This window comes from Pezoporus flaviventris, unplaced genomic scaffold (assembly GCF_033815535.1).
Source record: "Pezoporus flaviventris isolate CSIRO_AGI_PZ_B2104156 unplaced genomic scaffold, CSIRO_AGI_Pfla_v1 ptg000031l, whole genome shotgun sequence".
In the NCBI taxonomy this organism is placed as follows: domain Eukaryota; kingdom Metazoa; phylum Chordata; class Aves; order Psittaciformes; family Psittacidae; genus Pezoporus; species Pezoporus flaviventris.
In genome coordinates this window covers 34022470-34042215 of record NW_026892579.1, presented here as the reverse complement: position 1 = coordinate 34042215, position 19746 = coordinate 34022470, and the positions used below count along the sequence as shown (strand labels likewise).

Here is a 19746-nt window from a genome sequence, read left to right as displayed (position 1 = left end):
GTGTTTATTTCCCTTGGTTAGTGTCCATGAGCAACTGCTTGTAGGGTCCAGATGCTGGATATGTCGTATGTAGGTTCCTTTTGTGACATTTTGGGAGTAAATGGCTTTTTGAAGACATGAGAATCAGTGCTGATGATCCTTTCTGAGCCTCTGTAACCATCAGGCTGAAGAGTACTAGTGGCTTACATCCCCTTGGTGCTGTTTTTTCTCTTTCCTGTGCTTGTTATCAGTCATTCAGTCACCATCCACAATCAGCTTTGGGAGTGTTCAGACCCAGCCATATTTAATCAGACACACCACAGAGTCATTTATTGGCACCTACTCAGGTTCCCACACCCACCTATCATTACCCTTTGTTTATTAGTCTCAGGCCTTCAGGTATTCATGCAGGCTCCCTCGCATTGAATCAAGCTGCCATCTTCAGAGACCGTTGCTCCATTTCTCTTTCCTTCTGTGTGTCAGTGTGGCCTTTTTGCCACCTAAAGATACCTAGCTGTTCTCTTCCAGGTTTCCCATCTTCTCTTAAAAGAATACCTTGGGGACTGTTATGATTTATTTACCACAGATTGATACAGTTAATTAAATTCAAGTTTCTAACCTTAAATTTGTTTATTTACAACTAATCTTTTTTTTATCTCAAAACTTGACTATCAGCTGTATTTTCTGTCCCAAAAGACAGAAAATCAACATGCAGAAAATGGACTAATGTTTTGATAGTGCATTACTGTCATTAGATGATTTGTGTATTGAAAACAATGGATGTATAGGCAGTGGTTAAAATATATATAAGTAATGTTTTTATATAAGCATGTGTCAATTTGCTCTCAATTTTCCATACGTATCTTTCTGCACATGTATTTGGAGTAGTTTTTTTTTTTTTTCTGTAAAGTAGAACTCTTGGGATTTTCTACCTATCCACTTCTGTGCTCTTCTCACCCGTTCATACCAAAGTGCTGAGCTGCATGTCATCTGATCTGCAGTCACTCAGAATGGCCTTGGAATTTCTTGGCTACCTTTCTGGCCCTTCAGTGAGGCTCCAGGAGTGAACTTTTCCTTCTGATGCAAGTGTGATATTTATTCCTATGAGTATTCCTTGATACCAATGGAAAAATTCTTGAGGCACCAAAACCAGAACGTCACCTCATCAACTTAAAGTAGTAACTGGACACAGTTTCATGCCCTCTGTTTGTTGTCTTCCAGGGTTCATCAGCCTATACAGTAACCAGATCATTTTCATTTCTCTGTCTCATATTTTCATGATGCTCTGTACTCAATTTACATTTTCTGCATGCATTCAGCACTGTCATTATCATATAACACCTCTTTCTTCCTCCTTTTACACTTCATCAAATGGAAGCTTGAGCTTAAGGTCTCCCTTGAGCAGTAAAGAAAAGGGGTTTGGAGTTTCACTATTTTTTTTCACACATCTCAGAATTATAGGAGAAGAGATTGCCAGCCTGCACAGGGGTAGTCGTTCATTCCATCTCTCATCTCACTTCTGATACGTGATTCAGAGAATACTGAGGAACCCTCTGAGGGAAGGCTACTGGTAGTTGGAGTGATTGATACATATCTGAGAATATGAGGGCTTGTTTAAAGTATATTTCTTCATCCCACCTAATTTAACTATAGGTAGGGAATATAATACAAGATTTCTGTATCAGAGGTGTTGAGATGAAGATGTCCTGCTGCTATATAGCATAGCTTCAAAATATATTTTGCTTTACTGTATAACTTACTTAGTCATTAAAAATCATAGCTCTTTGAATTTCTTAGTTGCCACTACTTGTTTAGCAACAGGCTTTGGTTTTTGTTTGTTTACTGTGATGACTCCTGACGTGAATCACTTAGATTTATGCAGCTGTGAATGGCTACATTGCATTTCCTGGTACATCCTCTGGGGCACAGAGGGGACAGCAGTGTGCTCCTGTCTGAGGACATTCCTGACCCCCACCCCACAGTGCGCAGGCAGGGGAGCTGATGAAGGCTGGTCAGCCGAAGGAGCAAAGGAGGAGGTTCTGTTCTCCAGAGTTCTGTGAGTGTGATGTGATTGCACAATCTCACCTATACAAAGCTCAAAGTTTGGTACCCCCTTTGTCTTTTAATAGGGCCCTCTCCTGTTTCATTAAGCCATCGCTTAAGAAGTGCTTGCAATTACAGCGGAAAAGGTTTGTGGTTGCATCAGTAGAAATGTGTGATAGAGCCGGCAGAGTGCAGTGTAACACCTGCTGCCAGGAGGCAGAGCTGGCCGCCAGATCAGGCTCTCCGCTCAGCACCACCAGCATGGCTTTAAAGAAAAAAAAAAGCTTAAAAATTGAATGAATCTTCTCTTCTAACTATTCTTATTTAACAAATGACACTGTGCAGTCAGTGCAGCGCTATTTTAGTTTGATTAGGCACAAAAGATTTGAGATGATTTAATCTGAGCGGAGAGGTAGTGAGACCTGCTTTTTCTGCTGCTGTAAGTAGCTGTAGAGCAGAGGCATTGCAGCAAAGGCAGTCTTCCAGTTCAGAAAGAAGATTCTTTGAGCAGAATAGGGTTAATTGGGTGATAAACTGCAGCTCCCAGGGCTTTGCAAGTATGCAGTACCAGTGAGTGCACAGGCAGCAGGCTTGAACTCCTGCTCTTCTTTCCTTGCCGAAATGCACGCAACAGCCCTCAGTCTGTGATCTTCTGACCTGTGAGTCACTGTCCATTGTAAGCTGCAATAGTAGTGAAGTGGCCACCTCATAACAGAGGTCCCTTCTTCAGTAAAAACAAAAACCAACCAAACAAAAAGGATGAGTCAGATTCAGTGTGTCTGGGGAATTAGTGCATGAGGTGGTAATTCCATGCAGTATTTCCACATTTTGATGTCATATATCTGTAACACCGAAAATTTTGTCATTTGGATTCAAGGGAGGAAATTTTAACTCTGTAGTTTACTATGCAGTGCTTCCTGTTCTTGACACGCACTGAATTGTGTTCCAATTCAGGGAAAAATGTTATTTCACTCTTAACTCCTGTGTTTAAAATTACACTAGGCAGATGGATGAATATATGCATTTTAAACAGATGTATCTGCCTGGGGAATATTCCCTGCACAAATATTAGCACTTCAGAACCTCGTGTGGATTCAGGGCAATTTAATTTTCACAAAAAAATATTAGTACCTTGGGATAGATACAGCTCTGCACTCACACTTCATGCTATCTAAATGTATTCTATGCATATTTTATCTGACCTTTGTAAAGGTTGGAAAACACATTCTCCATTGTGATGAAGAATAACTGTTGGAGAGACCATACCTTACATCTTGGGTACTTGAAATATAATTTCTAACTGATCTTGACTCAATGAGCTTTACAGTGCAATTTAGGGAATCAAGAGGGTTTAGCACCCTCTACTTAGGGAAGTAGATAGTTGCCAGAATAATCCCCAGTCTTAGCATTATCTGGCATGAAAGGAGAGTCAGGACCTATGCGATTTGCCATCCTGTTCAACTTTCTTCAGAGTGGGTATTAAACAAACATGCTGTGTAGCTCTTACCCACTAACTCTATACTCTTCTAGTAACATATTTGAAAGCATTCAACTGAATAATAGGTGATGTGAGATGGTTTGATTTCTCGAGTGTCAGGTTAGAGGTCATAGCAAGGATTTGTAAATTACTTTCAAAGCAGTGACCTCCAGAATATGGGTAGAGATCTTAAACAGCAGAAAAGTGCTTGGCTTGGGGAATTGTTCATAATAACTGTAAGTACCTTGTTTCTCTTCATGAAACCAAAGGATGTTGTAAGAGTGTGGTCAGTAGCTTGATCAGTAACTTCTTTCTTTTGTTCTTCCTGAGAAAATGTACTATCATTCCATCACTAACTTTTGTCAAATAGTTGCTTTCAGACATTGAACTTCTTGGGCTAAAAAAAACCCCCACCTTTGTGAATCTCCTGTCTCTTCTAGAGACTTTTAGGATCCTATTCTGTTTTCTGTACCTTGGAAACCACCACAAATAGGAAGATCTCATCAAGACATGTATTTTACTGCTCCTTACGGAGAGGTGACAAAATAAGCGCAGCTATGTATCCCTTTGAAAAGTTAATCAGGTATCTGCCATCCTTTTGACAAGCTGGTGCATGCCGAAGTATGCCAAGTGCTGTTGTAACACATTAGCACTAAGGTGATCAAGATCCAGTTTCTGGGGACAAACGATGTAACACTGTTTAATTTGCTAATACATAACATGAGTTATAAAGTATACTATATAGTATGTACTATTTACTTTATAAATATCTCCTTAAGGTAAGGAGGTACAGAGAAAACCTTACAGTTCCAGTACAGTTAATTCTGCAATGCCCTTTCTTGTAAGAAAATTCCAGGATGCCTCATTTGTTGTTAGCTTATTTCATTATAGCAAGGCACTGTACTGAGCTGTGATAAATGTATGAACTAAGTGCATTTCAGTAAGAGACATTATAATATGACTTAGGATAAAAGCCTATACTGCAGTTTTACCTTGCTTTTGGCTTTTTATCACCCAAGTGTTAAATAATGTGAAACTGGGATAATAAGAAAGGTCTTCTTTTTTAGGAAGAAAGCTAGTGCAAGGGAATGTCAAGTCTGGCAGCTTTCAAACAAGTCCAGAATCAGTTAAGCTTTATATAGATCTGTGAACAGGTAGTGGCATTTTTAAAAATCCTTCCTAAAAAAAAAAACCAAAACAAAAAATGTAATAGTATCAAGCCCAATTTTTTTCCCAGACTTTGACTGTCCAGTCTGTAGTAGGGCACTCAAAGGCCTCATACCCAACTGCAGGTTTTTTGATTAAATAGCCTAATTTTAGGACTTACCCGTGTGTCTTTGTTAATTAATTGTATGATAAAGTTTGCATTTTACTGCTTTATTTTGTGAAATGTGTGTCTGAAGATTTCCCTCCAGGAGGAGCTGTTAGCCCTGTATGTTTGGAGAGAGAGATCTCAGTTTAATAGGGCTTTTATCAAGTTGTGCTTTAGACATTACAGTACAGGCACTCATTTTTGTGATATGGCACTGTCCAGAGTATATGCATAAGCTGCAAAATAGGTGTCTGATGTGCCTGTCACAGGTGCTGCATATTCCAAAATTGGCATCCCATTATGCAATTTACCTCAAACGCTCTTACATATGCTTTCTTTTCCCACAGTTGGGATATATGACCTCTTAGAAGACAAATGAACCAGAATCTCATCCCTCTCATATGGCAGTTGCCAAGAAAATGCAGATTTATTCTTCTGAGAGGAAACTAAATGTATGCATGCAGACTATCGTTGTATCTCATCACTGGGAATTTCTGAATCACCTCCATTAAATTCATTACTAAATGAGCTACACACAGGCAGGATTTAATTGTGTGTGTTTCAGAAAGCACTCTGATTATCTAATAATTAAAATTAATAGAAATTACAAGAAATAAAAGAAATCAACAATTTTGTTTGATGGACATGTTGTAAAATACATAACTAATGGAAAAGTTCAAGAAAAAATACTGAATTAGACCAAATAAAAAGTATTTTGATTAAAACCCAAAGTATTTTCTTTCCTATTAGTTAGTATGTTTATGCGAAGAAAGCAGAATTCTGATTTTTTTTTTTTTAAGATTCATTCTGAAATGTAAAAATTAAATATCATGCTTTTTTTTTTCCATGCTTTTTTTTTTTACTTCATTCAGACTAAATTCTTTCATAAAAATTGAGGAAATTTTATTCCACTCTGGGAATCGCCACAGAAGGAGAAATTTCTGTAAGCATCACGTATACTTTTCTTTCACATCTTCATCTTGAAGTATGTGGCAGAAGGGCAAGATGGCTTAAGGAAAAAGGTTACATACAGAAAAGGACTAAGCAGACTGGCATCCTCCAGCTATGTCCTTTTGATCATCCTCTAAAGGTCATTTCTGATTCACTCACGTTAATGCAGCCTGCCACTAAACTGTGATAAGACTGCGGTAAAAATCAGCACCACTTTCTGATTGCCTTTCATCAACTTCTTGCATTGTGTGACAACAGCAAAGAGCTTTATACACTTTCCTTGGGGTCAACATAACTTGTTTTGTAATATCAATCATTAAGAGAATTTGTGTTTGTGTAGAGAGCCATCTGTTTTCTTCCTTTCCCTTTTCAGAGCTGATTTTGATGATTCTGCTACCTATTCAGCAGTTGCAACAAATGTCCACGGGCAGGCATCAACTAATTGTGCTGTGGTTGTGCGAAGTAAGTCCTACTTCATGATTAAAACAAGACAGAAATATAATGCTCATGTCATTAAATGTTTATTGTATGTTTATCTTATAGGGTACAGAGAAGGCGAAGAGCCTCACCCAGCTGGGATAATGCCCTTCCACTGTAAGCATTGTTTTGGTTTCCTTAGGTAGTTTATGTACTCTTATCAGATTAATGTTTTACAGATGAAAGAATTGGCTTTTTCTGACTTTTCTTTCTAACCATTCAGTTACAATAGGAGCTGTCCAGACCCTTTTGCTTATCGGGTTGTATTTCTAGATCAGAGTTCAGTATAATAGAGAGCTCCACCTCCTGTTCAGATTGGATAGTAATCTGTTTGTGCCAAGTACAATTATATTCAAGAATGTTTTCATTTTGTCATGCATAGTACCCCTGTCGTATGATGTTTGCTTCACCCACATTGATGTCCAGTTTCTGGAGAAGTTTGGAGTCACTTTTGCAACTGAAGGTGAAACACTGACCCTGAAGTGTTCGATGTTGATCACCCCAGACCTGAAAAGACTACAGCCTCGTGCTGAGTGGTATAGAGATGGTAAGTTAGTACACTGGGTAGAAGCTACCTGGAAAATGCTGGCAGAAACACTGAGGGCACAGATCAGGCTTAGAACATAAGATTGTCATAATTATATTTGGAATAGAGCAAACAAATATCTCTGGTTAGAATTCATAGACCCACATTCTTTCAGTTAAATCACTTGGTCAACCTTTTCTTGAGTACACATTTACAGCAACAGGGGCAATCTCATATTATCTAAACACAGTATTTAAACATTTACTGACTAGGTGGAGATCCAAGCTCACTTCCTAGATTTGACCATGATTTATAATTGAATGCTGTGACCACTTAGCTGAAAGGCACTCACAGAATAGTAAAGATTGAAGCACTGAGGTGTGTGCACAGGCCTCCACTTGCATCTTATTCCAGTATTTATTGTGAATTTTATATTGAAATCAATTTAATGCATAGTTAAGAAATACTTATAGAAACTAGGCCTGGAACACATGCCTTTACTCTTCTGTTTAAATGCCATGTTGGTAGGTTTTCCTTGATTCTTTTGTCCATGAAAGTAACGTCGTGAAGCAGTCTTAACTGGAAGTACCGAAAACTGAAGCATATCAAATACTCTGGTGGATGGTATTCAAACGCTGCACGAGCTTAGCTTAACACTTTTAACCAACTACAATCTCTGTGTAGGATTCTAAAGTAAATATTTTGCCTGAGGATTTAAGGAAAGCTTTGGTTATTTGTGAACGGTGAGACCTTTCCCCAAAAGGACCACATTTGAGAATGGTGGACTCCTAAGACTAATGTTTAGACTGGTCCTAGGCAAAGAGGCAGAAACTTCCGTAGCTGAAAAAATGTAATGCATGAAATAAGTGACTATAAGATTAATAAGACAGTCAAAAGAATCCAAGGTTACTAAAATCAGAAAAAGGATGCTTTTATTGCTGCTAATTATGCTTTTTATTTCATATGCATAGTAGTTTTAGTTGGATTCCCATTTGATCCTTCAGGGAGTGACTGCTACTCAGCACTCAGTGTTTCATTCCTATTAGTCTATCACTGTGGATACAGTGGGAACTATTAGATATTACTAAAACAAAAAAGATGAGCTGGTCAGAATGGCTTTTTTTATGGCTTGGTGAATAGCATGAAATCTAAGGCTCATCCATGAACCCAGATTCTGTTGCCACTGAAAAGTACAGGGATTTGTAATCACCATAAATACTCACCTCACTCTGAGGTGAGCCATCAGTACCTTTACTTTGTCTCTTACTGTGCCCAGTTTCTCAGGGTGCCAAACCTCTGAAATTTTGGGTTTGGAACTGCAGATATGACAAACTGCTAATTTTCAAGGGCTGTCCCATATTGTTTCATGTTTCATTCATAAATTTTTCTTGCACTGTGGATAGGTGAACAAAAGCTTACAGCCCTTTCAGTTTAACCTTTCCTAATGCCAAGGCATTTCTCTTTTGATGTATAACAGTATCATGTTCTTTGTTTTCTGCCTTATTTGACTTAAGTTTATCTTCTTACATTTCACACACCTTCTTACCTTTCACACACCTTCTTACCTTTCACACACTTTCTGTATGAAAACCTGAGATGAAAACTTGGTCTCTTTGAAGCCAATAGGTTTTTGTTACTGAGTCAGATAGGCTTTCATCCCATTATTTTACTTATATTTACATGAAATAACACAAACAAGCTTAGAATTGTCCTTTGTTGCTTATACATGTATTGCAATATATTCAAGAGGTATATAGGTGCATCAATTGGCAAACTTGTTCCTAAACACAGCAAGAATTCATGCACTATGAACCTTTGCTATGTGCTGCACAGTTCCCTGTGTTAACTAGTATGAAAGCTGGAGGCAATGCAGAAGTTTGAACAATGAGAAGGTTAATAATTTGTTCAAAATCATGTGGTTTAGATATTCTTTTTTTTTTTCTTTTTGAAAGGTAGTGCTTAATTCTCTCTTGCATTAAGACAAACTGCATTTTTCCTAAAATTTTTGAGTTTGTGTTAATCAAATAATAATAGCTGAAGCCCTAAGATAGATATGTATGATTTACTTCCAATAATTGTACACAAGAGAAATATGTATTCATTCAGCGTTAATAAGCTTCACGCAAATGAGCCTTATTGAGGATATCTACTAGACTCCTATGGAAATATAAATCAACTGAATCAAATCCTCTAAAGTGGTTTGGGATTTTATAAACACAAATATGATATCTATAATTCATAGCCCACTTAGAACAATTTAAGATACTGAAAGAACTAAATCAAAATAATATTTGAGAAATGCATATCTAATCCAGATATGAGCTCAGCTGGTAGCAGGAGCTTTCTGTTATTGATCTCTAATGTAAAATAAACATTATGCAGCTATATGCACCAGTATTCTGCAACCATTAATACTGTCAGCTAGAATAAAATAATTGTATTCAGAGGGAAAAATGGAGTGCTGAATTTAGCTGAAACTTCAGCAGACATGATGAAAAGAAGCTTCAGTATCAAGTAATGCCCTGTTTTTTATATGAATTTTCAGTAGAGTGATGTTTTAGGAAAATTATCTCACGTACTTAAAACAGCATGTAAGGCTAGAGTCGCATGCCTCCAAGTTAGTCTTCTAGAATTTTGTTCTTTGGTAAATTCTAGGAGAAATGACATAGCCCAACAAGTGAATAGACTGGGAAATTGAGAGCAATAGTGAGACCCTGTAATTGTAATATTATTGTGATGGCAGGTGCATGAATACTTGCTTTATTAGTACTTCTGAATATGTTTGTGTCGTCCAAAATTTACTCTTCTTCTTGGCTTGTCTAGAAAGGCGTCCAGACTGCATTAAAAAAGAGAGCTCCTGGTTTCTTAGGGGATCTGGTGGGTCTTTGGCCTCGTGTAAAGGAGAGATTTTCTGTTCTTACCGAGCATGACTGCTTCTGCAGTTTCTAGTCTCAGGTACACATAAAGGGTGGAACTGGATGATTCTGGCCTCAACAGACAATACGGGCTTGTCTACAGTTTCTGTATGTTCAAACTAGAGTTTCTACCATTCCTCTCAAGCTTTTCAGGTGCCGTTCACTGAACTTCATTTTTTCTTCAGGATTTTGCACAGAACTCATGAATTGGTTGAAGTTTCTAGATTAAGATGTTTACTGATTTAATTTAAAGTAATTCATGAGCCTACATGTCTCTCAGTACGACTGTGACTTGCATGACAGAAAGGGGACATGCAGGTTTTCTAGGTAAGGGTTTCATTACTAAGGATCTCATGGGAAGGGGTGTGACGAAATTTACTTTTTTTTCACTTCTCAGAAAACAACTGTATGCTTAGCTGACTGTGCAATTTACTGCTGTAAGTTTTAGTAGTGTGTGTCTTCCAGATGCTTTATTGTGTAATGTAATGTGTGTAATTTTTTAAACCTTCTTATGCAATTCAGCTGGTAAGTGGGAAAACTGATTCCTTTGCAGTTGTTTGAATGTCTGCTCCAAAGTGTATTTAAGCAATAGAATAATAAACGTTTAGAGATATTCAGCTCCTTTAAATACAGTTCTGCTGCACTGATTACAATAAATTAGTATGAAATAGGTCTTAGGAAGTTAAAAATAAAAAATAATCCAATCAGTTATTAAAAAAGGTGGTATGAGAAAGTCCCTTGGCTAGCATAAAATATCCTGCTCATTCATTTGCTCTGGTTCCACTAAGCAATCAGACTAATTTGCATTAATCATGGGTCACCACCTCTCACCTGTGAGAGATTCAGATTTAATTTTACTCACTGCTCAACAGGCATGCCTTGAAGGTTTAATTTTGGTGCATATTTATAGCAGTCTTCAGATTAAACTGAAATCTGGTCTTCAAATTGGTGGAAGAAATTGAATAATCTGACTTTTGACCTGAACAGATAGCAAAACTTCTTTAAACATGAAACAAAGTTCCACCCTGCATTCATTACAGGGTATGTCAGATTTTTATGTCCATTATTTTGAAATGTGGGCAACGTCCTCCTCTGCCAATGTCTTAAAAAATTATAATGATGGAAATTCTGTTGTTGGCACTTCATAGGGTAGTCTGAGACCTCATATTCTCTGAAATTCAATGACCAAATAAGTTTAGAGAGATGCAGCTTACTTTCTGTAGAGTTTTCAGAACATCAAAGCACCATCATTCTGCATAAAGGCAGCATAAAGGTTAGTTTGTGCAGGTGATTAGCGCAGGGCTGCACTAGGACATAGATTGTTCTGGCCAGCATAATAATGTGTCCGATGGGTTTTCTCTTCCAGATGTGTTGATAAAGGACTCCAAGTGGACAAAGCTGTATTTTGGAGAAGGCCAGGCAGCTCTTTCTTTTAGCCATCTGAACAAAGATGATGAAGGTTTATACACCCTGCGCATGGTAACAAGAGGTGGCGTGAGTGAATACAGTGCATACCTGTTTGTCAGAGGTAAGTTTTTCACCTGTTTCTTGAGGAGAAATTAAAAAAAAAAAACAGTGAAAAGGTTAGTTTTATTAAAAAAATCCCATGTAATGACGGAAGTACAAAAGAAATCCAGCCTTCTGGTATTTCATAGTCATTTGATTTATATATAGCAGTCTGTGTTATTAAAATCAGTCAATAAATGGGGGGCTTCAAGAAGAGCACACTTCTGAGGACATTTTCTTTCCTGAAGAACCATAGAAATCCTTCTTTTGATGAAACAGCTTGTTTCTTTCTTTGCCATCTCCTTTCCCTGCAGGAAATAAACAACTTTGCATACTACCAGTCCTCACTGTAATGGTTTTAGTTCTAGAGATTGCCAACTAGGAATAAGCCTTTTTGGGGACTCTCATATCCTGTGCCTGGCCTTAGGAGGAGGCACAGAAGAAATCAAAAGAAATATTCCTACCACTCTACCACTCACAGTCACCACAATAATCAGAGAAAAGAACCAAAATAAGAAATTAACTCACTGAAGTATTACACTTTTCACAAGGGACATAGCGAAGAGGAGATAAATGTATTAAAATAGAATAAAGGTCAGAATTTTCCTTCACATTTGCATGCACAACTCTCTGAAGTGAGAACGAACTTCCAGATGCATCTAAGAGCAGAACCCAGTCTTCACTTATTAATTTTTTCATTGAAAGCCTGAAATATCTCTTGTTGAGCAGTTCTTTCACTCTCTTAAATATATCTTCCTTGATGCTGGCAAACTGGAGCAGCCCTACTGAAGTCGTTGGAGCTGTATTAATTTTAAACTTTGTTCTTGGAAATGTATTGGAACATATGTGTCTTGCAGAACTGTCATGCAGACAACTGGCATGAAGTGGAGGGACATGAATATGTTGTCAGGGGGCTGATATTCATATTCATCACAGGACTTCATGAGGGCTTCATCAACTTAGCAGTATGCCCTGAACAAGCCACTCTGCCACCCTAATCTCACTGGAAACAATTTGCTGCAGTTCTCTATTTCCCAATTACCTTCTAAGAAAGAAAGTACTCAGGTGAAAAAGACCCACTAATATATAATAACTTTCCTATGAGTTTTTGTTATAATGGTGGGTCTATTTTAGGTACATGTATTTGTCCATTTTATATTATGACTGATCCTTTTGCATGCACAGGACCTTAGACTTGAGCTATGTCCTCTGGAATCTCTAGTGTCCTCTGTTGGCCTTCCTCTTGCCTTTATTCATGTAGCCTCTGATGTGATAGTGTGCACCAGACGCCTCAGAACTGATTGTAATTAGGCTGTATAATTTTAGAGTTCATAAAAGTATTTTTGTGTTATAGAAATCTTTCTTTGAAGAGAGAGAACTTTACCTGTTAGTAGACTTCATTAGGAATTGTAGATTCACATCAGTCAATACATCTCAAAATGAAGCCAGAGAAGGGTATCTTAATGGTGGAACACAGATTATTTATGCCTGTTAATATTGTAAGACTTTAAATAATAAGCAAACTTAGAAGCATACCAAGAGTTTGCAAAGATTTTATTCCTTAAGAGAATTATTTTCTTCAGCTACGTGTTCTTTACTGAGTACCTTGAGCTGATCAGCAACCCACCGAGCCACAGTTTTCAGTGGGAAAGAGCATCAAAACCACATGGGCTTTTAATTCTCGTGAAAAGTAATAGGTGTTTTACGCCTAAGATGCTTTTCTGTCCTCAAAAATATCCCTGAAGATCTTTATCTATGTGGAGATGTAGATATTATGGACCTTATTCATTAGTGCAGTGAATTAGTGTGTAGTGAAATCCTTGGGCTCCCATTCATATAAACAAATAGCACAGTGAACTGGAAATCTTCCCTTTCATCAAGGGAGGTCAAAACTGATTGATTTTTATTTGTGATTCAGATGCTGATGCATTGATCGCAGGAGCACCAGGGGCACCAATGGATGTTAAATGCCATGATGCTAACAGAGACTATGTTATTGTTACCTGGAAACCACCAAATACAATCAACGAGAGCCCAGTCATTGGGTATTTTGTTGACAAGTAAGTAAACACTGGGATTTATTTAATTTTGTTCATTGCCAAAACCATATAAGCACTGAAGAACAAAAGAATTACCATTATATCATTCAATATGTGGATTCTTTAGATATATTTTCACAAACCACTGGCACTGGAACTCAGCTGCCTACTGTGTTAAATTACTTGGCAAACTTGTAGCCCAGATGTTCTAGCACTTTCCCAGGTACAGTCTGGGAGTTAACAAGATATGGGGGCCATTCCTAGTAATCAGGTGCAGGCAGACACCTTTTATCAGACACTAAAAATGTTCAATAGTATGGATGTGGCCAAATCAGAGAATAAGCCCTGACTGGTTTATAGAAGCCAGAATCTTCAATTGCAGAATCTTCAGGCGTCTTCAATTACATTCAGTCTCCTTAATCTGTACACTGCAAAAGCTGAAATCTAGGAGTTACTACATTACCTTTTTATTTCTGCTTTAACTGTGGTATGCCAGGAGCTCCCAGGAGCTGCTGGTTTAAATCAGAATAGCAATCCTCTCTCCTTAAGTCTGCTTTTCACTTTGCTGGTGTTTCAGCTGAGGGAAGGCAGCCAGGGAACAGGGGATCAAGCACTGTTTTGCATTTCTCTTCCACTGAAGTGCATGCTTGCCTCTTGTAAGCAGAGCAGAACATCTAATCCTTAGTGTCTGAAACTGTCAGTCAGCAAAAACATTACTGAAATGATTTCATAATGTACACTGCTTTACACTTAAAAGCAACATTTGCAGCTCATTGCTATTTGCTACCCTGCAATTTGGTCTAGTTCAGTGACCACTGTCTGGGAATTGCTAGAAAATGTTGGCTTATGAGTGGCAGTCAGTATGAGGAAATTAACTTAAGCCCTGGGGACTCTACCACTTATATCTAATTGGTGCAGTGCATAGATCGTGGGAGTATTTCACCTGTTTTATATGTAATTTAGTCTGCTGTGCCTTTTGACATTTTGCTTGGATTACTGCAGTGTCAAGGAGCCCTTGATCATGACCCTATTTTTCCTGGTACTGCCAAGGCACAGGGCAGTCATCTCCACAAAAGTTTATAGTAGTAGGACACAAAAGAGATATGTATACACAAAGGAGTCAGTATGAGAACATCACTCTGCTTCTTGATGACTCCTGCAGTCAGTGGCCCAACCATTGTTGGAGGGAAAAACATAATGATTCTTGCTTAAAAATATGACAAGAAAGAAATGGAAAAGATTGGGTGAATGTTACAACTTCAGCATATTCTGTGGAGATGCATATTAAAAATAAAAGTGAATAACTTGGTTTTTATCTGACAAGGAAGAGAACCAAGTGGAAGGGAAGCAGAGAGTTGAAAAGGCCAAAAACATGCAAGAAAAATCATAGAATGACCTTTGCAATTGCATTATGAATAAATATTAGCATGGTGGGAATTGGTTGCCTGATCAGGCGAGTGTATAGGTGTGTGACTTTCATTAATAAGGTGTATGGTTTAGTTCCTCTCCTTAGTGACTATGACTTGTGTGATTTTGTGTAGAATGGTATATATTTATTGTGGAATGATACTGATAAATGTTGCCTTCTGTTATTACAAGATGTGAAGTAGGTTTGGAAAACTGGGTCCAGTGCAATGATGCTCCTGTAAAAATCTGCAAGTACCCTGTGACTGGTCTTTACGAAGGACATTCTTACATATTCCGTGTGAGAGCAGTGAACAGTGCTGGCATTAGCAGGCCTTCTCGAGTGTCTGAACCAGTTGCAGCTCTTGACCCTGTTGACCTGGAGAGAACACAAAGTAGGTTATGCAAGGCTGAAACAGACGTTTAATACTTATTTATTTGTTATGTTTCTCTTTGCTTAGTTAGCTTAAGAAGCAGAGTTTATTTCTTCCTTTCATTGAATATCTCACTACTTTCAAGGTGGGGGATGTGGTTACAAGGGCAAGTTCCATACAGACAGGGCCTGGGGACTTCCATCTAATTATGGCTGTTTTTCCTTAGCTTTAAATTTAGATACTCATTATCACAAGGAGAAATGTTTTCAAAAGAAGTACCTGGAAGCTTTTATCATTTGCACTGGCAAATGGGCCCCCAGATCCCATAAACTTCTATGTGTGCTGATAGTAACTTTTGAAAATGCTATTGAGTATGTCTTAGTTAAAGAAAAAACAAAGATTTTGACATGAATACATTGGTTCACATGCTGTTGTATTTATCCACATCCTTTTTTCCCATTGAAGTGCCAGTACCGGCACAAGGCCCCCAGTGTTACAGGTTGGGGGATCTCTGAGATTGTGACTTTTCTAGCAGATGGAGAATCAATCTATCTAATGAACAAGCTCTCTCTGAAAGCTGGTTTTGTGCTCAAGGCCACTGCATTCTGCAAAGGAGCCTTGTGAGAGCTTCTCCATGAACAGAGTAAGCTGGCTTGCTCTGGGGAGTAGTTTTATTGATTTAGCTTTGTCCTAAACCCCTGTACAAGTTGTGTATATTGTGTTCTTGCACACCTTCTGTTTTGTGTCCTCCTTGTACTCAGAGGGGAATTGAACTCATTATGAAGACTGCAGAGCACTGCCCCAATGTTGCCTGTAAAATCTGAGATGAATATGCTGTGTTTCCATTAGCTTTTTGATTAATTCCTAAAAAAATGTCCGGTTTATGATACAGCTATTTACTAATCTGCCGCAGAATTGAATCCATCTACTGTGGTTATGACTCTTGCTTTTAAGTACATCTTTAAACAGTACTTCTCATACTCTGTTTTTCTGTGAAAGTGAATGAACCAGTGTAGGACATTGAGTTGAAACCATCTCGGAAAGATTTAGTAACAGGGTATATGGGCTTTTGAACAGGTCCTGGACAATAATTTGCAAAATCTTTAAATTTATTAAACTGGTTCAAGAATCTAATTGAATATTTTGATTAACAGCTATTCATGTGCATGAAGGGCGGAAGATTGTGATCAGTAAGGACGACCTAGAAGGTATGTAGCATTTCAATGACTTCAGTCCACCTGTTTATATTCCAAGAATTTAGCATTATAATTAGAAGTATAGCTTAAAAAAAATCCACATAGTAGGTAAATTCTTTGTAATAATCAATAAAGACAGATATTCTGGTTTGCAAGGCTGAGAAAACACAAGTGAAAGGTGAGGTCTAAAAGTACAGAGAACATCACATACCCAAAAGCATACTGACAGCATCTCCTCACCTTTTTGCTTTGGCTAGTGCTAAGCTGAGTTAAACAGCTGAACACTGCATCTGATTGCTCACATTTCCCTTTCTCCTATACTTCTGAGAGCTAAATATAGCTTATTTATACTGAATTTGATGATCTGAGCAGGTTATTTCCATTTTCATGAAAACTTCTGCAGTCCATCTGAATTCTTTAATTAATATCTCTCTGAGTAGAGAGGCTGTGCATAAGGTTAAGGTTATACACTAAATATTGTTTTTCCTCAGGAAAACTGAAGAGATCACTGCCAACTTCCAAGATAAATCCTCAATTTCTTCTGTCTTTGGTTGTTTCTATATATGACGATAATTTTTAGGCTTGGATAATGATCTTCTTTTCACTTAAACTGTCAAAAACATTAGCTATAATGGCTCAGTATTAAAAAATAAGGCTGTCTACTCTCTTCCACAGAGGTTATAAAGCTGTATCTCCAAAAATAGCATACTAAAAGAGAAACCATGTGAGAACAGGTGTAATTTGAAGGAGAATCAGACATTAAATGTTTTCCCCAGTGCATGGGCAGGACAGATGAATTTTCTCTCTTTTACAGAGATGGTACCCTAGGTGAAATAATATGGGTATTACAGGATCAGAATCTTTTTATACTATAAGAATATATTTGTGTGGCTTGTTTGGCTTCACAGAATGTACTCCTGCTCTCAGGATGGCCTGAAAGTGATCAGAGGCATTGAATGGCCACTCTGGCATAGGCAGGAATAATATTTGGAATTCAGTTACATGAATGTGCAAATTCAATAAAGGAGTATGGATATGCAAATATCATTGCTTATATAGGACATTACTTTCATCTGCTATATTGGAGTTTCTGAAAAAGAGATCTTATAGATCACAAGTGGATTTACTTTTTTAGTGCTATTCTGGGATAGCAGCCTGTGTCATCATGTTTTACCATTACAAATCATGCCAGCTTTGGGGCTTTACAGGATGTAAGAAAATATACTGGTGTGCAAGCTCACTACCCTGGATTTCAAAAGAGCAGACTTTGGCCTCTTCAGGAACCTGCTTAGGAAGGTTCTGTGGGATATAGACCTAGAGGGCCGGGGGACCCAAGACTCTTGGTTGATATTCAAGGATCACCTGCTACAAGCTCAGGAGTGTTGTATCCCAACCAGAAGGAAGTGCAGCAGGAGGGCCAGGAGACCTCCTTGGATGGATAAGGAGCTCCTGAGGAAAATTCAAATGAAAAAAAAGAGGCTTATAAAAAGTGGAAGCAAGGACAGGCAGCCTGGGAAGAATACAGGGATGGTGTCTGGGAAGCGAGGGACCAGATTAGGAAAGGTAGGGCCCAGTTAGAATTAAATGTGGCTAGGGATATTAAGGATAACAGGAAGGGATTCTACAGGTACATAGCAAATAAAAAACAGACTAGGGAGAACGTAGGACACCTCAGGAAGCTCTTGGGAGACCTGGCTACACAGGATTTGGAGAAGGCTGAGGTTCTGAATGACTTCTTTGCCTCGGTCTTCACTAGCAAAGGATCTGACCACACCACCCAAGTCATGGAAGGCAGACGCAGGGACTATGAGAATGATGACCCTAGGAGAGGATCTGGTTTGAGACCATCTTAAAAATCTGAACGTGCACAAGTCCATGGGACCTGATGAAATCCATCCACGGGTCCTGAAGGAGCTGGCAAATGAAGTTGCTAAGCCACTGGCCATCATATTTGAAAAATCATGGCAGTCAGGTGAAGTTCCCGACAACTGGAAAAAGGGAAATATAACCCCCATTTTCAAGAAGGGGAAAATGGATGACCCAGGGTACTACAGAGCAGTCAGTCTTACCTCTGCCTGGCAAAATCTTGGAGCAGATTCTCCTGGAAGGCATGCTAAGGCACATGAAAAACAACAAGGTGCTTGGTGCCAGCCAGCATGGCTTCACTAAGGGGAAATCCTGCCTGACCAATTTGGTGGCCTTCTATGATGGGGCTACGGAACTGATGGACAGGGGTAGAGCAGTTGATGTCATCTACCTGGACTTGTGCAAAGTGATTGACACTGTCCCACACAACACCCTTGTCTCTAAATTGGAGAGACATCAATTTGAAGGATGGACAACTTGGTGGATAAAGAACTGGCTGGATGGCCGCACACAAAGAGTTGTGGTCAATGGCTTAATGTCCAGTTGGAGACCAGTAACGAGTGGTGTTCCTCAGGGATTGGTGTTGGGACTGGTCTTGTTCAACATCTTTGTTGGTGACATGGACAGTGGGACTGAGTGTGCCCTCAGCAAGTTTGCTGATGACACCAAGCTGTGTGGTTCGGTTGATACGCTGGAGGGAAGGAATGCCATCCAGAGGGACCTTGACACGCTTGTGAGGTGGGCTGATGCCAACCTCATGAGGTTTAACCATGCCAAGTGCTAGGTCCTAGACCTGGGTCGGAGCAATCCCAGGCACAGCTACAGGTTGGGCAGAGAAGAGATTGAGAGCAGCCCCTGGAGTGACAGGACAAGGGGTAACGGTTAAAACTTAAACAGGGGAAGTTTAGGTTGGATATAAGGAGGAAATTCTTTCCTGTTAGGGTGGTGAGGCACTGGAATGGGTTGCCCAGGGAGGTTGTGAATGCTCCATCCCTGGTGGTGTTCAAGGCCAGGTTGGACGAAGCCTTGGGTGATATGATTTAATGTAAGGTGTCCCTGCCCATGGCAGGGGGGTTGGAGCTAGATGATCTTAAGGTCCTTTCCAACCCTAATGATTCTATGATTCTATGATTCTATCTGCTGAGTTGCTACTTCTGGCCCATTTCCAAAAGGAAGCTTCTTCAGAGCTGTGTAGCTATGCCTGAAGTGGTCCATCATAGGTCTGAGCCTCTTTTACCTAGTGCACTGTTGTAATTCCTCAGATAACGAAACTGTCTTTTTCACATACTGGGTGGATGAGTTGGTCACAAAGGGCCATGCTGAAATCCTCCACCCTGGTCCATGATACACAGCTTCTGCCCTATGTTTCTGATAACCCTGCAGAGTGATTGGGGAGAAAGCCAAACCAGCTAGCTGGTGGAGTCACCAGAAGGCTGGGGACATATTCTAATTTCTCATAATAGCTCTTTAGACTTCTGTCTTTGATCAAAAAATATCTCTTGTTTGCATATAGTGAGTATTTTCTTTTCCACAACATTCTGTCCAGAAGGTAGAAGTAATTCAAATGTGATCAAAATAAAAAATGTGTCAAATGCACAGGTTTTCAGGGGACATATATAACTTTTACTGAAAAAGTACATAACTAGCTTTCAAAACTGATGGCTTATTTCTCAAAATTTAA

General features: G+C 38.9%; 1 protein-coding gene across 3 annotated transcripts in view; it reads left to right on the top strand.

Moving 5' to 3' along the window:
• Positions 1 to 19746, top strand: part of MYOM2 (myomesin 2) — a 78501-nt gene that overhangs the window by 12522 nt on the left and 46233 nt on the right. For all 3 annotated transcript variants that reach the window (XM_061460670.1, XM_061460668.1, XM_061460669.1), the window contains 7 exons: positions 6136 to 6224; positions 6306 to 6356; positions 6622 to 6786; positions 11047 to 11208; positions 13105 to 13246; positions 14825 to 15024; positions 16158 to 16211. In XM_061460670.1, the coding sequence (XP_061316654.1) occupies positions 6136 to 6224; positions 6306 to 6356; positions 6622 to 6786; positions 11047 to 11208; positions 13105 to 13246; positions 14825 to 15024; positions 16158 to 16211 (863 nt within the window). The remainder of the gene's footprint in view (positions 1 to 6135; positions 6225 to 6305; positions 6357 to 6621; positions 6787 to 11046; positions 11209 to 13104; positions 13247 to 14824; positions 15025 to 16157; positions 16212 to 19746) is intronic.